This window comes from Pygoscelis adeliae, unplaced genomic scaffold, assembly GCF_000699105.1.
Source record: "Pygoscelis adeliae isolate BGI_AS28 unplaced genomic scaffold, ASM69910v1 Scaffold167, whole genome shotgun sequence".
In the NCBI taxonomy this organism is placed as follows: Eukaryota; Metazoa; Chordata; class Aves; order Sphenisciformes; family Spheniscidae; genus Pygoscelis; species Pygoscelis adeliae.
In genome coordinates, this window is record NW_008825428.1 from 6,705,408 (window position 1) to 6,728,586 (window position 23,179).

General features: G+C 39.7%; 1 protein-coding gene across 1 annotated transcript in view; it reads right to left on the reverse strand.

Moving 5' to 3' along the window:
* Positions 1-23,179, reverse strand: part of GALNTL6 (polypeptide N-acetylgalactosaminyltransferase-like 6) — a 320,798-nt gene that overhangs the window by 38,576 nt on the left and 259,043 nt on the right. Inside the window, exon 7 of the mRNA XM_009330734.1 lies at positions 9,949-10,066. Coding sequence (XP_009329009.1) covers positions 9,949-10,066 — 118 coding nt within the window. The remainder of the gene's footprint in view (positions 1-9,948; positions 10,067-23,179) is intronic.

The following is a 23,179-nucleotide window of genomic DNA, read 5'->3' on the forward strand; positions in this document are numbered from 1 at the left end:
CTGGATCTCCCGTGCAGGTCCCTTGACCTTTGTTCTGAAGGCAAAACCAGCTTTGAGAAGGATTTGGACTATTATCTTCCCTTTCTCAAAAAATTCTTCTGCTGTGTTGCCCCACATGATGATGTCATCAAGGTATTGCAGGTGTTCCAGAGCCTCACCCTGTTCCAGTGCAGTCTGGATCAGTCCATGGCAAATGGTAGGGCTGTGTGTGACTGCCTCCCCCTGGGGCAGTCAATTCCAGGTGTACTGGACGCCCCTCCAAGTGAAAGCAAACTGTGGCCTGCACTCAGCTGCCAAAGGGACTGAGAAAAACGCATTAGCGATATCAACTGTGGCATAGCACTTGGCTGCCTTTGACCCCAATTCGTATTGAAGTTCTAGCATGTCTGGCACGGCAGCACTCAGCAGCAGCGTGACTTCATTCAGGCCATGATAGTCTACTGTTAGTCTCCACTCTCCATTAGACTTTCGCACTGGCCATACGGGACTGTTAAAGGGTGAGTGAGTCTTGCTGATCACTCCTTGGCTCTCCGGTCGATGAATCAGCTTATGGATGGGAATCAGGGAGTCTTGGTTAGTGATATTGCTGTTGGTGCACTGTTGTGGTGGTGATTGGCACCTGTTGTTTGATCCTCAGCAACCCCACAATAGAAGGGCCCTCTGAGAGACTGGGCAGGGAGGACAGCTGTTTAATTTCCTCCGTAAGTACTCCATGGCTCTAAAAATCAAGCTGTATCCTGATGGGCAGCAAGTAAGGAATTCTTCATAATTCTTCACCTAGTATGACTTGGTTTTACCAAGTGTACGTGAGAGCAATGTTGTGTGTCATGTCAGAGGAACTATGGCAATCATGCCAGTAATACCTATGGGCATGATTTTCTATGCCCTGGCAATGCAGAGCCACCGAACTCCAACATGGTTATTAGATCACTTACGTAGCATATTGACAACATTCGTACCTTTCTGATTTCAAAAACAGCAATTTGTCTTTGCAAATCAGGGAAATGGAAAACAACAACAAAACCACCCCCCACCAACCCCAAGCAGAACTCTTTAAGCATCCTAAAACCAACCACACAGCAAGAGTTTAAAATTAATTTAGAGTGAAAACATCAGTATTATAAAAATTATTTCCTAATCCTGGCAAAACAATTTTTTGTTCCCCACAGATATTAGAACAGAATGGCTGTTATTTCACATAAGGGACACTTGTGGCCTCCACTTTCAGCCTTTAGACTGAAAACAAAAAAACCCCCAACACCCTCCCACCCAATTTAAAAGAAAACCACACCCAAGCTGAGAAAGAGAACTGGCTTGTCCTTTCCATGTCTCTTCATGTGGACATACATAAAGATGCTTCATGAAACATCTCCGTGAATCTGGATGAGAATTTAGGTCCATGCATGACATATATGAAGGAATTTTATCTGTATTTGATGCCCTCTGGAAAGAAACGGCATGAAATAAGTTTGTGACTGAGACTAAAGCAGAGCAGAACACAGACAACTGAAGGTTTCACTAACAATCTCCATATAGAAAGGAATTAATCCAAAAGTCGATACACTCTGAATTAAACCAACAAGTAATCAGACCCTTAAAAAAAGTATCAGAAAATATGATGTGATCACAAATACTTGACATCCTGCATGAAGCCTGCAGAGAACAATGCATATCTCTACACTTTTTTTACCATAAATTTCTCATTCCATCTCTTTTGTCCTGCCCACCAGCTGGCTGTAGCTACTGGCTTTTTGAAATCACAGGAAAACAAAATGATTAATTTTGTTCATTTAAAACAATAGTGAAAATGGGCAAGAGTTTGGCCTCTTTTGCTGTGCTTGCCGATTTGTGTTACAGCGGGTATATCTGCCTGGTCCTGGCAGTGTGGCTGTGAGCTTGGGACTAAATTTTAGTAATCGGAACATGCAGATGCTGAACACTGCAATATGGGATAACTCGGGGCTTGAGTGTGACTTAAAGCACTTGCTGAAGGTAGCACACTGGAATTCAGCCCCTGAGACTGTGCTATTCATACTGTGAATGGAGAAAACAGGGGATTTAGAGTGAAGGCTTGAGTTGCAAAGTGATTTAGGAAGCTGCTTTTTATGGATCACTTGTGTATTAGCCCTTACAGTCCCTTAGCTGTTAGCTATGGCATCCAGCTGACACCTGGTAATGCAATGTTCGACGATCTACACCACATTACAGGATAAACCTATGTACACTAGTGTAAATGGTTAAGGAAGGGTTGAAACCATTGAAAGTGGGGCAAGATGACACGCTTGGCTTTGTCCTGAAATTCCATGGACACCGGGGTGCAGTCAGGTACAGCTGAGAGCTACTTGGGAAACTGCTACTTACCACCTCCCAGCACAGTTAGTTAACTCTTAACTAAGGCACAGGAGTTCTTCTGGTGCACGCTAGCTTCACAGAAGAGGAGACAGATTTTGCAGGTTAGTGGCACAGCGTAATAAAGGCAGTTGGCCTGGGCATCGCTCTGCTGAAGTACATATGTTGACAGAATCGAGAGTATTTAAGTACCTATTTCTGTGGTGAGGTTATCCCGTCTGGTCTCCTAGTGAGCACAGTGCTTCTCAGGGACGAAATTTACTGGTGGTTTGGAAATGGAGACCCAAATGAGTGCTTCTCCACCATGCCAAAACAGCTCATTGCAGCCCAGAGCAGTCTTGCTATGCCATGTAGACATGATCATTATTTTATTTTCAAAAACATTTTGTAAAATTTGCGTCTTAAAGAAAACCTTGAAATCCTCACCTGTTTAATCCCATGTGACCTAATTCACTGAAAAACATGTTCATAAACATATTGAAAATCGTAAAAATGACGGTGTTAAAACAAGGTGGGTAGTGCCACCATTTAAAAAAATAAGTGTTATTCACTTTTCTGCCAATACTTTGTTTGTATGTTATGTCATTTGTACCTTGTTTTAGCGGCAGTCTCCTCTCTGTGGCTGTCTTCAAACAACCTAGTGCACCAATGAAAGTGCAGACCTATATTTACTATTTGTTCTTGTTTTTTAAATTAAGGTGTTATTTCAAAGGCTAGACAAGATATTACAGTGATTAATCAAGGTTTCGTAGCCTTTGAAGAGTGGACAGCATAGCAGTTTGACTCAGACGAAGGTCAGCCACCAAACAAATTTAAAAGACAAGAAAGCAGAAATATATACATACATATAGGGCAGTATTACTTTACCTCAGTCAATGAGAGCTGAAGTAGACATATATTGCATTTCCTCTAAAGCAGTAGGATATCAGTAAAAAAAAAAAAGAAAAGGAGAAAAGGAATTAGAAAAAAACCTGTCAGATCTGCTGAGGCAGTAACAAGTGGGAGGAAATAACGCTTTGTGTTAGGCTTATATTTGATAGCTATAAAACTTGAAAATGCTGTGCTGCACCTGAGGTGTGCTGTGCAGGGTAATTGAAATGAATCTTGGGCTGCCTTGAAGGACATTTAGCAGCTGTTCCTGTTTATCTTTTAGCGTCAGAATGATTTAGAAAGCATTTTTTATATTTTCCTGGGAAGATCAATTCTTTGTCTTTAAAATGTGCATTTTTATGTCACCTGCGCTAAATGCAAGAAGTTGGAGAATGATGTCTGTGTTAAATATTACAGACCTCCAGTGTACCATGAAAGGAGTTCAGGTGCTGTGGGACATTTGGCGAAACGGTATCACAACACCAATGCCTCTCTGTTTATCTAAGGAGCAAGCAATGAAACTCTCAAGATCGCTAATGTCTCCTTCTCACAAAAGCAATGAATCTGGTCTGGGTCTGAGGTATAAAAACCAAAGACAAAACCAAAACAATGCAATTTCAGCTTGGAAAAATCAAAAGAGTAGTAGTTTATGTGTCAACTATATACTTTATCACAATTTATCTTTATATAGCTCCTTCCAACAGAACGTTGCAAAACAGTTTATAGGGATGGTTGAAAGCAAACGGCAAGCATTAACGCAAGCTTTAAAAGAGATTAAGCTGTGGTTATGTGGCTTTGTTCCTGACTGGAGCTTAGATGTCACAGATGCATTTTTTGGCTCTGTTCTACAGGTCTTGTGGGATTTTGGGTGAATCACCCTCTTTTCATATCACTTCCTTGTCTTTAAAATTGAATTCTGCTTGCTCTTGTGGTTTTTTTTCCCCTGCCATCTATCTAGTTTATGAGTGATCCAGCCCGGGGACTATCTGGAAAACGTAAATACTGTGCACACGAGATTGAGACTCCAATCCATATGCTACACTGTAATCATAATTACTGCTGTAAGAGACTCATGATTTTTGAGCAGTGGAGGATGTGTTACCGTGGAACAGGAACATAAACATACAGCAAATTATGTAAAAGTCTGAGGGGGGACTGAATGGATTTTGGATCAGGCTTCAAAACTAATTGAGAAATATACTGCTGCTGAGAGTCAGTAACAAGACAGACAACAGCGAGAGACGCTGAAATGGATGGAAAAACCAACCAAACAGTTAATTGGTGGAAGAGGAATATAAAGTATGCCATGCAAAGCTGTCAGCTTGGTGCTCTGAGCATTGTGCAAGAAGTATAGACTATAAACAGGAGAAATGTGTTAGGAACCACAACGGGGCTGAAAAAGTTGTAGAAAATAAGAACATAAAAACTTTATGGGATTTTTCAGTCACTCCTCCTGAAATATAAGCCAAAAGAACAGACTTGGCAGTTGTAGAAAAGGAGGAAGAAGAATACTTTCCTGTGAACTTTTCCATGTAGTGAGAATATTCAGCTAAATGCAAGAAAAAATTGGAAAAATAGGATCACTGACTGCAAATCTGCAGTCGATGGGTTCACAAACAGCAAAACCATTTACTTGTGGTGCAGTGGGATTTCCTGTCAGAGATATTAAAACTGTACTGTATAAACTGGGAATTGATGACTGTGGATATTTCAACAATACTCACCAGCACCTCTAAAATGTTGAGAAAAGTGGCAATATTCTGTGTTTGTCAGTTCTTCATATAGATTTCAACTGCACTGACAAGTGGCAATGCTCCCACACTCCCTATCTCCTGCCAAGATTGCCAGCAGCGGAGGGAATTAATAATGATGATGATAATGATGGTGAAGAAAGGCATTAATGAACTTGGAGGTGGGTTTTGGAAAACAGGGATGAAGAGAATCTGGAAGATGTGTCGGCATGGATAAGGACAAAACAACTCTAGATATAGGTGGCTAGCTAGGGTAGCACCGTTAGCATTTTTGTTAAGGTATGATTTACGATGCCTAAGGAATGTCCAGCATAAAGGATCTTCAGCAAGCACAGGAAATTAGTATCTTTCACTGCTCTGTATGTTGGAGATTACTACATAAACTGTGCCTTTCTAACAGATTTAAATTTAGGATTTCCTAAAGAGTGGCTTCCCTCGTTATTGAGAAGAGACGCTATTAATCAGGTCGGTTCCATCGCTTTACCAGCTTTCACAAGTCTAGCGCATGTTGAACAGTATTGTCAGCAAGATATCATACATCTTTTTAATTAAAAAATTGATCCCGAGGTTATGCTGCCAAAAAATTAAAATGCTGCACATTATTTCTTATGTAAAAATTAATCTAAGAAACTATTTAATGAAGAGGTCATATTTTGAGACATGGGTTGTGGCTGCCTCACCATCCATTCAATGTGCATGCGTGTGCTCTGATTTGGAAACAGCAGTTAATGAGCATGGCACCCAGTGCTACGCTCGCTTCTGTCCTCTGCAGCAATGTTTCCAAGCAAGAAAAGAACAAAAGAGAAATATGTTGCTTTTTGTAGTCAAGAAAATAAAGGTCAAGCAAATTTTTAAGCAGCAGCTTTTTTTTTTTTTAACCTGTCTCTGTGTTCCTGACAACTCAGCACCTGCAATAGTCATGCCTGAAGTTTGAGGAAGTTTCCTTTCCTGCTATGGCACAATTCCAAATGTCACAGAAACATTATAAAGCGTACTGTATTTTGGAGAAACTTATTGAATTACGCTGCAGTAAATTTAGGTTCACTGCAGACTCACTCTCTGTAGTATCTTTCTTTTTCCATCGAACACCCTTCCCCCCCCCCAAGCACACACAAACACATATTTTTGCTCACACCACCCACCTTCTGTCCCTGTACAATGAGATAATGCAACCTCCCCCCCAGAAAAAAACTTTTGATTAGAACCGTGCTCTGCACTGAAGCCTGGTGTCTGTCACTCCAGGTCACATCTAGTGAAACAGCCAGAGAGAAACATCAAAATCGACACTTTGCCTCCAAGCTTCCCAGCCTGAGTACCTTTCCTAAGTCAGGTTTGACCTCTTCTTGTCAAGAACTGCTGCCTGACTCCCCAGGCAACCACTTGCCCTGCTAATCTAATTTTTAATCAGTCCTTGAACTCTGTCTTAGTGTCTTGAACTCATAAAGCAATATGGCTTTGCTATTATTAGTGATTCCTTTGAGCTTGCATGACCCTTGATCCGCCACCAGATTTTAATTCATTGCATGTCTGGGGTTCGCAAAGCGCAGTAGAAGATTACAGTGAGCAGAGCAGAGTCGTTGGTATTAAGTTCATGATGAAGCAGCTAATAATTCCTTAAGTCAGAGGACTTTAGACAAACTATTTTATTGAGTCTTGACTAGCACAGATCTAGCCATCATACTTTTCTGAAAGATCCAATTTCTCTGACTCTTTAAGCCCACACTTTGCGCTCATGGCTTCCCACCTGCTTTGCAGCAAACACTCCTGTAACCTGAGTTGTGGAGGTGACTGTGGATGTCTCTGGTACAGCAATGCAGAGGCTTTTGGTGGAGAAGATACTTTTCCTTAGTAGGACATTGCTTATCAAGTAATCTTTTCCCCCGGCATGCCAATGTTTCTGTGGGGTGAAGTTTCACTCCAACACGTAGGAAATTCTCCAAATAAAATTAGGCCAGAGAATATCAAACATATGCTGTTTCTTAAACATGATTCCACATTTGCCACCAGTGAATTTGGACATATAAACATGATATTAATATTTGATGCACACATTTATCAAAAATCTTCCTTAACATACCTGTAAGCTTACTTTTGCATCAAAACATTAGCAGTGCTAATTAGAGGCACATGCCACAGCTTGTCTAGCTATAGTACCTGGACCTACTGTTAAAATGTTAAGCAGAAGGGTTACAGTAGTCTGTCGATCCATGGAATTTAAAATGCATCACTGAGCAGAGGACCAGAAATGATCTATGAACACTCCCCGCTCCAGCTCACAGAGCAGGGCAACCAGTTCAAGATGAACCAGACACTACTTCATTTCAGGGAGCACATGACAGCTCTCGCTCTGGCATGCACCCCCTCATAATTACATCACTGTATTTGAATTAGCCACAAGAATCCCCAGTCTGACACTGGGAAGGTTGTGTCATGGTCTCTGTTTATAGTAGCTAGCTTGTTTACTTATTTACCATTATATAGCAGCTTTTGTACAAATGAATCTCAAAGTTAAAAACAAGATGATATATGAAGAACATAAAAGGAACACCTTGTCTGTCACTGACGTTAAAGATCAGCCTGAAACAGTCCTCTAAATATGAACTTCCCACAATTATGAGATATTTCAAATCAGCTGCTTTTCACAACTTTTTAATGAAAACCAGTCATGTTTTTACAAAATAATAAGAATTAATGGAGTCAAAGAAGAAATGAGTGAGAACAGCTAAAAGTCTGGTGGTTAGACATGTTCTTGAGGCAGGATACTCCAAATAATTATTTGCCAAGAGAAATACCATTAACGTGAGACATGCCATCAACACAGGGCACCCATGCTACGACACTTCCACGGGCCATAGATGTGGACACTCTAAGGAAAGGTAACATGTAGTTTCAGACCCACTCAAGCAGCCAAGAAAACTGAACCAGGCTGGTCATCTGGCTTTTTCATTGACTTTGTGAATAACAGACAGATGGCAAGTCCACCATCTTCCCAAGTTTTGTGAATAAAGCCGGTAAATTAAACTGTCTGGCTAACTTGTCCTCATTTAAATAAATTTTAAGATGGCTGAATCTATAGCTACAGTAGAAACTGTTGAAGCAGAAACCTTTCCTAAGCTGCTATTGGTGATTCTGATACAATACAAACCAGTCCTTTCTGTTTCTCCCTCCCGCCTCCATGATTTTTCTCCCATTTTTTGTCATTCCAAACAAAAGAGCAGTTGTCTTTTTAAAACATACATCTGTTAAATTCTTCCAATAGAAAGTTGTTCCTATTTGGCAATCATTTCTAATCAGTATTTTTTTCTTCTTTTAACACTAATAAGAAAGGAGAGAGACCCTAAGGTCAGTATATACTAATGAGATGATATGACTGAAATGAGACCCAGTGTGACACAGCTGCCTCCAAAACACCTATCACTTGAGCAAAACACGCTGGGACAATCTAGTATCTCAATCTCCAGTGCTGTTACCATGGTTTCTATACAAAGACTGGAGAGCATTACAAGTACATTCTTTGTGATGACAAATAAAAGGAATATTTGAAATAGGATAATAAAATCTTGGGTGACCTGTCAGAAAACCGTATGACAGCTACTAGTGACTACTTACATTTGCCTCTGAAACAACCTAAATGGGCAGAAGGTAAATCAATATGTTCTAAATACACCGTCTAGCTATTGGGTTTCCCCTGCCTTCCTGTTTTATTTTGCTGGGGTATAAAAATGATTCCGAGAAACACGAGAGTAGCACAGTTAATACAAACCATTTTGCTGTTCTTGATAATTCCTGTAAAGACAGCCTGGCAGTCCAGTGTCGGATCATGCTATATGTTTCGTTCAACAGAATGGCCTCAGCTCTGTTGTTTGAATCGCTGTTGAAACTCAGACACAGCAAGATGTATGATATTAGTCATGGCTGACATACTAAATTTATTTACTGAGCTTTACACTGTCAGAGTTTGGAAGTAGGTTGGAAAGATCCTGAAGCTAAATGTGAATTCTAATTTCAGTTCCAAGCTTTATCCAAATATGCTTGACTCAATCTATGTCATGAAATTTTATCAAGTCATTGAAAATCTTTGCATGTAGAGTTCTTATGTCTTTGGGTATACTGGAACATAATAAACTTAATTTTCAAAATTAGACATGTTAGTCCTCATCAAACTAATGCAAATACCTATTTTGCATGTGGAAAGTAACAAGACTTTCAACTCGACATGTAAAAGCCAAGTAACTGATTTGAATACGTATGTTGACATAGAGGATATGAGGATATACCATGGCTAGTTGTACATAACCTGAGCACTTGAAAACTGCCCATATATTTTGTCATTACAATTCTTCAAATGCAATTAAAAAATCATCTGATTTTGAAAATTTGGCCAGAAGATAACAGCTCATAGCAGCTGAGCTGATCTAGTGACTCACTGCTACTGAAAGGGGTTCTTCTTCCTACGACTTTCTCTTTCCATTTCCACTCATTGCCCTGAGCTGACTCCAGGGGAGCCTACCCCCAGAGATGATTAAACTTGTTGATCTGGGCAGAAAATTATGTGATTTTCTTTTTTTCTGGATTAGTTCTCTCTTGGCTTATTGAGCTGAGCTTAACACCCGAGCATGAAGTGAATGCAGCGTCTGAGCGAAGGTAAGTAGAGAAGACTTGACAAAAGGAACAAGGTAGAACTTCATTCTTTGATGGTGGTAAGCTACCAGATTTTCAGAGGGAACTGCACTCTGTGTGATTTTTGTATGGCTTCTGGAGCATATGTTTATGGCATAGTGATCTGTGAAATTAGTGGAAATTCCTAAAGGAAAAAAGTAGTATTGTACTAAATTAATTTTAGTTAAAAGACAAAAGCCAGTATGAATGAAAGCATCATGATCACAAAGCATATGAGAAATGAAAATCCAGAGGTGTAAGACTGAGTCTAGTACCAAACAAGTAAGGAAGTATCATATAAGGTGACTTGATGACTTACCTTAAAGGAGATTTCATACTGCTCTCCTCCCCATATTTCTAATCCTGGATCATAGCCTCCCAGCTCCCAAAACCATTTCCGGTTAATGGCAAATAGACCTCCAGCCATTACAGGAGACCTGAAGGATGAATAAAACAAACTGTGAATGACAGAAACCATCATGCCATGCTTAAATAACTGAGAAGATTAGCAATGTACATGGACAAGCAATAATGAAGATGTTTGGACCATGTGTGTGTGTGCCTGTGTGCATATTTGTGTGCATGTAGGTGGTCTGGCTTCCACAACTGTAAAGCTATGGAAGGCGTAGACAATGGATACTGTAAACAAACAACATTTACCTTTATTCACCCCGAAATGGACTCTAGATGAGAAATAGGCAATGTGATAGACATGTAGAAAGATATAGAGCATGGTAGACAGTCATGCACAAACTCCTTTTTTAAAAAAAAAATCTGTTCATTACTAAATAAACCCATATAACAGAAAAAGAAAGGGACTCTGGAAACCTGCCAAAGTATTTAATGTAGTCTCAGTACTCCATGCGAAGTGACTCACACTTGAAAGTTAGCAAAACTTTTCAATTCATTTCAGTCTCGTAGGTGCTGGCTAGAGAAAGGCAGAAAGGTCACAGCGGATGGCTACAGAGCAGCTGTTGGGACTTAAACATCTGCTTTTCTACAGCAGCATTTAAAACTCCTAAACTTTGTCTCACAGTGGTAATTTAACTCATAGGCAAATAATTTCCTGTTTCCCATATTTCCATTTATACCATGAATAAACATGTGGAATTTACCTGAATTAACTCAGCCTTTTCCACAGACAATATAGAAAACAACTGAGATATTTAAAGTTAGAGAATATTCATGAAAAGTGCATTTTAAATTTATAAGCAGGAACTTTTTACTGGAAACTAAGCGTGTTTTTTTTGTCCACTACCAAGAAGACCATGTTTCTAATGCAGTAAATACATTGACAGCTCTCAGGATTTAAACGTTGCTCATTGATTCCTTGAAGATGTGGTGGAAGGGGGATAAAAGGGATCTACACTGAACAGTGAGGAGACAACAGGCTGAAGAAAGCCCAATCCAACTGTTCAATTCAATCAATGCAGGTCAACACTCGCGTAATGAGTTTTAGAGCAAGAGGCTAGAAGGAACACATTCCTGTTGATGGCTGGCGAGCAAGAGAAAAGACATATAACTCTCCCTACGTAAGAGAGACCTGGATGGCTTCCAGGCAGTGCTTCCTTATCGGAGAACAGACGTGACACTGGATCCGATGACCTGTGCTTTGTAACACTGCAGCCCCTGAGGGAAAATTATCCCATCTAGGGGCATCTTTATTCTGAATTACTATTGATGGTTTGTTTGGGGCTATGGAAGCAGATGGTACCATCCCTGAAGAACCGACTGGCAAATAAAAACTTCACCCCTTGCCACTCATTTAGGATTTGGCAGTGAACTCAGGACTGGTAGGTATCACAGGAATCTATGCGTAAGTTAGAAGTTTATTAAAGAGGACATCAAGTTAATGGAACAACATTCTGCCATATTTTCTCTGCCTTAACGCTTTTTATATTGCTATCTTTTACCCAAGTGGTGGAGAAGATATAATAGCAAGCAGACAGCTGAGTGGCCTCTGCCACCATTAGGATGCCAGCGAATCCCCACACGCATGAACATTAGAAAATGATCCTCTCATCTGCATTCATGGTAATGAAAAACATTACAGATATTTTACCTTTCACTTCTATAAGACAGTTTTTAAAGTATATATATATTTTAGATTGTATCTTATATTAAACTACCCATTTTCACAACTAGGGAGCTCTGTTTTTAACAGACTAATTCTATTTTCCTTTAGAGATTATATTTTTAAAAGCACATGGAAGCTTTGTGAAACAAAGCTGCAATATTCTAACTGGCAAGGCCATGCACTGTAACTTATACTGAATGCTAATACTTTTTTACTTTTATTGACATTTCATACCTCAAATATTGACTGTTCTTTCCACATATGAATAATTTCAATGGAGATTTTATTAGAAACCTTCCCCTGGGGATTCTGACTACTACAATACATTTTCAATTCCTACCAAAGTAAATCTAATTACAACATGCCCTTTGTGACTTCAGGTTCTAAATAATCAAAACACAATGTCCTTTTATAAAGATGGACTTGCATCCGGAATGCTTATAACTAAATCTTTACTGGCAGAAGAAATGAAGTCCCAGAAATCACCGGGGAAATGCAGGTTTTCTCTAATTCTCTTAGGTACAATATCTTTCCTGAGTATTTCTCTTGACATGGTGAATGGCCTATGAAAAAGACAATCCCCGCAAGTGAATCAGATGGAAGATGAAAAAATCAGAGACTTCAAATTGCAAAATAATTGGCAGATACTTACAAATGATACTTTATAACTAATCTGTAGATTTTCCCAATGGTAATACTGAGCAAAGAAACTCTTTGTTAATTAGATGCTAGTTCATGGAAGTTCAGAACATTTATTACAATTAGCAAAACTACCAAACAATGACTGGAACAGCAGCAAACTCAGGTTTCTTGCACTTACTTAAAAAAAAAAAAAAAAGAAAAAAGATATTTAATGTAATGTTGCTCCATTCTTTTTTTATTCCACAACATGTTCTGACATTTGTTGCTTTGCAGGAAGAGTGATGGAGAGGGAGGATAAACAAGACGGCTTTTTGGTTTTCATTGGAAGGGGATGAGCAATAAGTTGTGTGAATCTGACCACTTGGCACAGGATACGTATTCCATTCCATGCCACAAGCAGCTGCTGCTGAACAGGCCTTAAATTGTCTCCAAAATATGAAGACAAGAGTCCAGTCCTACAATTATGACTGATATGAAAGATCCTTTTGTAGTCAATAGGATCACTCACACAGATAAGGACTGCCCTGAGCCCAAAGGAGAAGAATTAATCTCTTGTTTAATGGCTTCCGTATAGAAATGTCAAGTACAAAGCTATGTTTGTAGAAGTAGTTTTTCATGAAATGTCCTACTCAGACACTTAAACAATCAGACTTGAGCTACTATAGCATAATATTATGTGAGTAATTACAGTGTGAAGCTGCAAAATACTTATAATCAAAAACTTAAAAGGACAAAGACTCCCAAAACATCAGAAAAGCTGGAACGGCTAAGGTTGCTAAACTTAAAAATACTTATAAAAACCTTGCACATGAGAAGTATTGCACAGACTCACTGACTATGCCTAGAAGAACAATATTGCAAGTAAGAGTCAGCTGATCCAAAAATGGCCCAAGAGGTCACAGATTCCTGTGCTGAGACAGAAAAAGAGTTTGATTTAGCAAGATTGCAAAAAAACCCCACCCCAACACAAGCCAGCGAAAAATTTTGTAACTTCCCATAATTTACATGCATGGTAAGAAAAGAGATCATCTATGAATTTTCAAGGTAAGAGAAAGAATGACATGGACTTAAAAGGAGTGTGAAGTTACTTGCATTAGAAATGAATGTGGTATATTGCAAACAAATGAACTGCATAGCAGGGTTTGGAATCACGACATTGCAAGAGCGATATATAGAGTGGACCTAAAGGATTTGTGAAGATGTGAAAAGGAAAGAGGAGCTTTGACAGTGTGCAGAAAGACACTTAGGAAAGCACCTGTGCTAGATGACATGTGCAGTAGGTACGCTGATGTTGAGACTGGAAGATGCCCAATAACACATCTATTTAGTGTCATATGTCAGTAGGTGAATGTAGGATTTTGTGATCTATTATTCAACGTAAAGAAAATATTACACTGTGCGTTGATCATTGTTGAATTGAGAGGATGATGCTGCATACTGGGGCACTTTGGAAAGGACTGACAGGGATCACCTGCCTGGAACAGCTGAAATTCGGTCATTATAATCGTATCCAGTGAATGGCATATTGCACTATGCATCTCTTTGTATAATCCAAACTGATTAAAGGCTCTGTGCTGAACTACTGAACAGAAACAGATGAATGCTGAAAAGATGTGTCCACCTCATGCAGGATTTGTTAGACAAACTGACCTTCAGTGCCAAACCAACTGGCACGCAGTACAAAAACTGGAGTAAATGTCAGCCCGCATCAGGAGTCAGCGCTGGGTCCTGTTGACCTTGTGGAGTCATGGATGTGATAGACGAGGAGGAAGGGGGGCGTGTTGCTGCTGGCACAGTGACAGTCCCAGAAGTGACTGGTGACCTACTGAGTGCAGCTTTAGCTGGGCTTGTGCACTTTTTATAGTGAATTTCAATGTCTTGTTAATCAAGAAGTGTGCCCCTGCACCCTAGTGCTACCACATGAAGGCACCTCAGAAGAGTGAATAAATTCAAATACCGTGTTTCAGTGATTACTGCTCCTGGTGCACCCTGCAGTGACTCCTGATACTGCACCAAAGCTTCTTAAAGCAAACAGCAAAAGCTGACACTAATCCTAGATAATAAAAGGTTCTAATAAAACTAGAAATTAAAATCTGTGTATGCGCAATGTTAGAGACAGACATGGTCACTCACATGAAGTGAAGTGAATGCAGAAATAAAAGAAAGTGAAATTAAGATGAGTTGATCAAATGGCAAGGAAGTTATATAGATTAATAAAATAAATGACAAAAATACGAACTTAAAGGTTGCTCCAGCTAAAGATAAATTGAGGGACAGATTCTATACTGTGTATAGAAAACATTGTTGATGTAGCTGGAATGAATATGGATCAGACTTACTGAATTTTTCAAGAAGTAAAATAAAAAGTGGAATCTTTTACATACTTAACTCTTCAACCAAATATTTTTAAAAATGTATTTTTAAATGTACTGACTTTTTTTTCATTTAATATTTCTGTAAGGCACTGTTTTCTTTTATCTTTTATCCATTCTAACAACATGAGTAATCTCCATGTTTATAAAATCATCAAAATTTAAAAAGTAAAACCTGTATCTGTGATATTAGCCTACGGGATTTACTGTTTCTTTTTTTCCTCAAGAACAAGTGTCCAGTCTTCTGAACAACTTTTCCCCTTGATGAATTTGTGCCCCTGTCTGTACGAAATGATCACACAGGTTTTACAAACCACTGCCTTCCTGATGTCCACATCATTATCTCCTTAGAACGTCTAGAAACAGTATCTTAAAATATATGGCAGATCAACTAAGGAAAGGGTCTGTCTTAAAGTTGATTTACTCCCCATAAAAACTGCCTCCACCCCAGCAGTTAATTCACTGTATATGCAAGGCTGTCACCACAGTACACTGTAAATTGCCAGCTGATTTTTTTCCTCTGTTAATGTATGTAACTCTGAAGTTCTAATTATTTATGGTAAGGTACACCAGCAATTTTCACAAAGCAAACTGAAGCTACTCACACAAACTCTAATTTGTTGAGCTGTATCCCACTGCGCAGACTCCTTCTATACATCCAGTTGGTTCCAGTAATCTGTATTCTTTTATTAAACTGTTGTGTAATTTTATTGTCACTTTTAAGCAGTTAGCATATTCTTATGTTAATTTTTCTTTGCTATATCTTTCTAATGAGTTGTTTGCAAAATCTATCATATGTTGATAGATTTAATATAGACGCAGACTCTCTCCATCTTACCTACAATAAATACCCACGTAAATGCATGCATGTTTCATACATTTCTACTCACTGGCATCCAGTCAACTATTTTACAGGTGATAATTAAATTGTGAGATATCTGTCCTTTAAGAGGCATAGCACTAAAATTTCACCCATGTTTATTTCTGTGCTAAATGTTCTCCTGTTTTTTTTCCCAAAACAATCTCTAAAATACTCAGTCTAAAAGAGCGCTCACCCATAGGCTAGCATAAAATGACTAACTTTGGAATGGTAAGTATCTTGCTTTTCAAGCAGTTCCATTCAAATTCTAGTCAATGTTGACAACGAAATCATTCCCTTTTCCAGAGCAGAGTTGCATTCAGATTCAGCAGAGTTCCATTATGTTTTAACTTAAAGTAACATCTTTCCTGGACAAATCAAACCTGTGACATGTTAATGTGGCAGAAGAGTGGGTATGTACCCAACAGTAGCCACTAGTGATAGCAGCTGCTTGTGACAGGTTGTGACAAGTCACACAAGCTTTTCCTGACCCTCTGCTACTTCCCAGCGCAGAAGGCACTATTATGCAGGATGGACATCAGAGTTAATTTACTTCAACCTGTACTTTTGTAGCCTGCATCTCCACATAATCAAAAGTCTCTCTATTAAAATTGCAACGAGGCCTCATTTTGACGCCAAATGTGGCAAATTTTTCAAGACCAGCAGAGTTCAAAAAGTTTTGATAAAAATTTGCATTCTTATGTAGTGACTGTTGTTGGAGATTATGACCAGTTAGTTTCATTAAGTGAAACCTGTGTAAGTGGCATTATACACGTCTGACTCAGTTGAAGCTTAAATGTATAAATTTTTGGCGTTTAAGCAAATGTTCTTACAAGTAAGAAAAAGAAAGAAAAAAACATCAGGCTTAGTTTTTACATAATCTATCAGTTCAAATCATCATTGTGCTGAAACAAGTAGCAGCCAAGTTGTATTACTTAAAATTAACTCCCAAGTCCCTATATAATTACATTTAATTTTTAAATTAGACTTTTGTTTGGGAAATATTAAGAGAAAACCCCATTCTTCTGCAATAGACAGCCAGAAAGTCAGCTGCAGAGAGTCAGCTACAAAGAAAGCTCTAAAAGCGCTTAAAGTTCAGTTTATAAAAATTTGCACTGTGATTTCATCACATGGCTTCTTTGCATATTTTGCATATTTTTCTTAGCACATTGCTAAACTTCATTGAAAAAATCATATTGTAAAAGAGTGATGAGCCCTTAGGGGGGTAATGATGCTGAGGCCCATTTAGCCTTCCCTCCCATATTTAGAAAATTAATGAAGCTGTAGGAGAGGTGAGTCAGTCGGGTAGAGATGGAAGACTCTGAAGAAAAGGCTTCCCCTTCCCATAATTACTTCTCATAATCCAAGGGAAATCTATCTGAATTATTGCTAAAGGAGATCTACAGGACTAAACTAAGGAGGTGGGTCAGCAGAAATTATCATCCTGAAGCAAAAAGAAAATGAAGGCTTCTGGAAATGTCCTACAGGTGAAGGTGTTCAGAAGGATAAAACTGAGGAGCAAAAGAACAGCTAGAATATTATGCTGCAAGTTGTACTAAAGAGACGAGTCCAATATACGAGCAGTCTTACAAGACTGAGGCCTCAGTACTGTAAAAGCAAGAAAGGGGAGCTGAGAGCAGCACTTCGGCTGAGCCACATTCATGTCACGAGCAGGCATGGCTCTTGGACACACAGCATTCAATTGCAGCAAAAACATCTTCAGCCTATTAGTACGAAGTGAGTAAGAACTGCTGGGAAAAAAAAAACAACCTCGAAGCAAAATTGGACACAACTCTATTTATAGTATCTTTTCATATCGATGGGTATCATTTCTATTCAGGGTTGTCCTTTGAAAATACAATCTTTGAAAACTAAATGTAAAAATAAAGATCGATCGGAGGCAAAATATTGGCAACTGTCCCTAAAATAGGAACTTACTTTAGCCCTCCTGGCTTTTGGTAAGCTTCAGTTTGAAGCATATCTAAAACTAAACACAAAACAGATCAATTTTTTTTTTTTAAAAACTCTTTCTCAACTTGCCTAGATTCTCAACTATACTAAATTCTGCATATAAAGGTAACCCAAGGTCAGAATTCAAACGTATAGGTAGTGTTTTGCACAGCCTAAGAATTTCGGAAACGGAGGAAGTCACCCTGTCCCTGGTTCTTGTGAAAATCCAACTATTTTGATTATGAAGGCACAATGAATATCCTACGATCATCTTTTCCCTCTGTGTTATTATGAAACATGAAGCTGGAATTTTAAGGCAATGCCAATACTCTAACCTGAGCGTACATCTTACTTTTAAACAGGAAAAATCTGTTCAAGCTAACAAGGAAATCCGTGTCTATGGAAGGCGACACTTAGGTAAATGGACATCTCATTTGAGATTAAACTTCTGTTTTCAAATAATGAACAAGGCTAGAAGCATATCTTTAGATCATCCATCCTGGTTGCGCAGTAACTCCATCACCACCTCCCAAGCATTAGGGAATAACAACAGTTCATTAAATCCCATCACTACCTTCAAGGATATTCTCTCAGAATATATGGGGGCAGTAGCTGAGCAGAATTACTATCCAATTACGATGCTATCTTCCCCTCTTTAGATGCAGAGGTGTACACTAGAGAACTATCCTCCTTTTCCAGTGCTTACTTTTGCTTTATCGGTTTACTTAAGCCCAGTATAGCATCATAAGCAAAGTTTAAACTGAAGGAGACATTTAAAAATTTCATTAAAGATGATAAATGATTCCTCTTTAAAACATACCCACTGGCCCGAACATAGTTCTTATTTCCAAAATAGTCCTTTAATTCAGACCTTGTCCTCCCAAGAGACATTCCTAGATAAATAATGATAACAAATCCAACCGGTTAGCGGTCTGCTGTTAAAAGTTACAGGTGATTCTGATTACTCTAACTCTGTGACTGATTTCTGTAACTCTAAAACATTATGTACCTGTTCCAGATTAAAGTAGATTTAAAGGCACCACAGCCCAGAAAAAGAACTTTGCACATAATGTGTAAAAGTGACTTCGCAACTGGGGATACAAACTGCCCCAGGAACAGCCTTTCTTGCACTGCTCACACCTTCCACCACAACCTCCCAAGCGGACCAAGGCAGCCGGCCCACAGAGTGCTCCGGCAGCGCTGCTCGCTGTAGCGTCTGCTCCGCAGGCAGGACCAGCAGGGCTGTGTCCATCAGGCCTGCCTTGTCTCCTGTGCCATATGCACTCTGCAGGGGCTGGCAAAACAGCTGCTTGGGTCTTTTTGTGGATGCCGGGTGAGGAGAAGAGGTCATTCTAAAAACTGTACTACATGCTGCTGTGTACCACCACATGCGTATTTGCAACAGCTGGAAAACTTTGAAAAAAGACAAAACCCGCAGCTGAATTACAGTCACCACCCCAAACAAAACAGAAGCCTTTTTTTTTTATGGCTCTCCTGCAGTATTTCAGACTGAAGCTTTATTTGTGCAACACTGAATGATTTAGGCGGGCAAATGTGAAGAGTTAGTATTGAAGCACTGCAAGGAAATGGCAACAGGAGTTTCAATGGGTTTTCTTTTTTGTTCACCCCACCGTTCACATGCCAGATCAGGCTGAATAGTTAGTGAAGGCCATTTCCAGAACGCTTCTGAGTTGCAAAGATTTTAAAAAAATGGAAGCATAGTTACAATAACCTGCTCCCGATTCTGTAGCAAAATCTTTCAAAATGCTGCTGCCTAGCACGCTGATGGAATCGGCTTTTCTTCAGGGTCCCACAAACTGCCCGTAGCGACTCTGATTCAAGCAGACAGAGCCCTCACACTTGGCTAAGTGGATGAGACACACGGTTAATGATATGGCCTGTGATCTGCTGTGGAGCTGAGGATGTGGATGAATATTATTCCTTTGATCAGCCCTTCAGTATAATGCCAGCAACTGCCCCCACTCTACCCTTATGCACACACGCTGCTTCAAACTCAGGCAGGATATGGGGACAAAAGGTAATTTTAATATTTCATTTATGTCTGTCTTTGGGGGTTAATGCAGAAGCCTGAAGTGATTACATGCTGACAGGGAGGAATACTGGAGCCTGTGCAGCCGTGCCATTGCTACAAAAAGCGGGTCATCCATTTGCCAGTGGTGAACGATTTCAAGAATGTTATCATTAAGTTATGAGAAGGCAAAAAAAATGATGCCTGAAGAGGCAAATATGCAGCCAAAGGTATTCTGGGATCCTGGAAATGTGCTCCTAGATGCATCATTGCTATTTATTAAAGCTCTATAATTTGCTACATGCTATTATGGAGGGTAATGGGGAGGCAGGCACTTAACTACAACAAAATGAGATTTCTCCTTGTCTGCACCAGAGGCACAACAATATTTTCTTGTAAAAACTGTGAAACAGTGAAAGCAGTTTTCCAAAAATGGAACTGACAGAAAAACACTGGAAAGCACTTCACAATGAAGGATGAAGGAGCTGAAAACTGATGAGGTTGAGCACTTCGTTGTCCCACAACAGCATCTGCTTTTAATTTGATGTTGTTGTAAAGATGGGCAGCAGGGCTGTGAAAACTCAGGGAAATGAACCTTCCTGTTTTATCATCATAGTAAATCACATTAAAAAAAAAAATCTCCATTTGATAATAAAAATAAAATGAAAGTCTGGTCTAGGGATAGCTCTGCACATTTGCATAAGCTCATTCATTCTGTACTAAAAGTGCACGGAAATGTGCCTCAGCAATAATGAGCTAGAGCGAGAATATCTACAATGTGATCTATGGGAGATTAATATTTTTGAGGTTTTCAACAGCAAGGCTGTCAGGAATTGCAGAAGATACCCAACAGCTTGCTTTATTTCCTCAAAAAAGACTTATATCTACTGTTTTGCTTGAAGAATTTGGATGTGCACTGGTTGTTTTCAAAAATAATGTTAGAGTATAGACAGTTTTCATTAACTGTTAGTAAAATGTTCTGATGGCAAGAGTTGCTGACTGCTGTTATGAATGCTCACTTCTGCTAGAAACTCTTTCAGCTATGTGAATATTTTGGTATGCAGCTGAGAGGAAAATGGTCTATCCCAGTTGAAATATCACATTGTTCTTTTATTCTAAATAGAAGTGCATATTTATGTGTCACAAGTACACTTATTACACTATTTACTGATAAATGGTCACATCTAGGCGTGAAGCACCAGAAATCTGTATGACTGAATACATGATTCTGCTTCCAACCAACGTGTCTTGCAAGCCTGCAGCTGGGTCTTTAGATGGTTTAAGTGTACGAAGAATACATTGCCAGTGAAATTACGCTGCTGTACGAGAACTCTAGACCTGACCTTGAAGGCAAATAAGGATAATGAATTTGCCATAGAGTTCTGCTAATTTGTACAGGCCATAGTGCAAACTATTCTGAACAAACCACACTGATCTCAGAGCTGGAAACAAGAATCCCTATGTAGTGTAATTGCCCACACACAGAAGAGTACCTCCTCCAGTGAGACAGCCAACCTCCCTGACCCTAGGAGTCGCACACAAATCTTCATATCGCCGGAAGGTACAAGATATATTTCTGAGAACAGCAAGCCGAAGGGGACGTCTGGGAGTAATTCAAAGGCAGGATAATGGCAGTTCCCCAGAAGCAATCCTGCCTCATGTGGCATAGGGCCGGACTGGGTACGCGTCTGGCTTCTGGGTGACTCACTGACAGAGACCACAGCTGCCTTGCAGGCTTTCTCCCTCCCGGATCCAGAGGCTCACACAGAGCAGCTATCCTTGTGCAAGCATCATCCCACTGCCTCTCACATGACAGCGCAAGGATCAGGAGGGGTCACCCTAACCTATACGTATCTATAATGAAAATACTGCAAGAAAAAACTGAGAACTGAAAACAATAACATGTAAGCACTGCAACTGCATTAACTCAAATCCCAAGACTCCTGTCTATACTCGCTTCCAGGAAATACTGTTCATTCGCATTTACCTAGACTAATAGCATACAGATAAAATAAATGATACAGTTATTTTAAGAAACATCTGAAGAGTTGGAAAAATTTGGGGCAATCAGTCATCCCTGAATCATTTCCAAAAAATCTGCTAGTGAAAGCCCTATCACTTCAGAACTAACTTAGAAAGCAGGAAGTGCCTTCCTGAAGTGGCAGGAAGGTATGATGGACAGTAATAAGGACTCTTGCAACTGACCTATAAAGGCTTTATTGTTAAGAGTTTACAAAAAAAACCCCCAAACCCACCAAAAACCAACACAAAAAACGCAACAGAAAAAGCAAATCCTTAATAACAAATAATCAGAATAATCTTTGTTAGAAATGGCAGCTACCAGCCCCAATGAAACTGTCGTTTCATCTGATCTCCTCCATCATGGTCACATTCACCACCACGAACAAATGGGCTTTATATTGTCCAGATGGTTACTGACAGATAGTCTCATTAAGTAGATGGTATTCATAGGATGGAATTGGTAATACTGTTGTCATTTTACAGACTACACAGAGTGTTCAGTGCTTCTGATCCAACAGGTTTCTTAGCTCTGCATGGAAATACTTCAAATGCAGATTCAAAGAGGATTGTCAGTGGCTGCTTTAAGGCCCTCAGTCTACACTTGGAGGTGTTTCCACTTTTCCCAGCTTCTCGGCCTTGAATGTGGAGCCTGTCCTTGGACGTGTGAACTGGATCTTGGTAAAAGATCAAGATGCTGCTGTAACCCATACTCAGTGTCAGCGTATAGATGGGCTTCACACCTCAAATCATCTGTTTTCCCTAGAGAGTCAAACTGCTCCATCTGCCCAGAACCTTCTCCCCATGGGACACCACTTTAGCCCTGCAGGCACTTACATCACCTCTGTTTGTACCGCTCAGTAATCTACCCTTAATCTTGGAGATTATTGTCTGTTATTTAGTGACGACAGCCAGGGTCAGCACAGATTATGCTAACTGAATAAAAGCTGTATGCTTCTGAAGGATGGAAGTCCTCTGATGAGAGGACTGCTTGTGTCTACACTGTCACTGTAATCTCCTTTCTCTTTGATCTCTCGACCTGAGTCCCCTGGCTATCCACTCTGAACGCATCCTAGCTCATTCCCCGACTTCCCCCTGGGAAACTCCGTCAGCTCCCCTGAAAGGGGGGAGCTCTCAGGGGACACTTCTCTCTGCAGCTAGCGCAAGCCCGACAGCATAGATCTTAATACCAGGTTTCACTCCCTCCACTTAGGGCAGTCCTTCCTTGACTTTCGTAAGTAGAAATATCCCCTGACTACCAGCTAAACAGAAATGGGAATTATGATGCCATAAACAGCAGGATAATAAATCTGAATACTTTGCTAATGAATACATTTTCAAATAACTCATCTCCATCTAGCAGAAGAGAAGACAGTCCACAGAAACTGTAGGGAAGAACAGTAATTAGGTCAGTCTGACATTTGTTGTCCTATGTTTGTGAAAATATTTTCCTGAAAACTTCAGTTATACAACAACACATAACCAAACTTAATACGCACAGTAAATTGTTGGCTGTCATTATCAGTAATAAGAGAGAAGAATTATAGTTGCAAAGCAGCTGCTGTAGCATTCAGCCATATTCTGCTGGCAAGAAAATAAAAC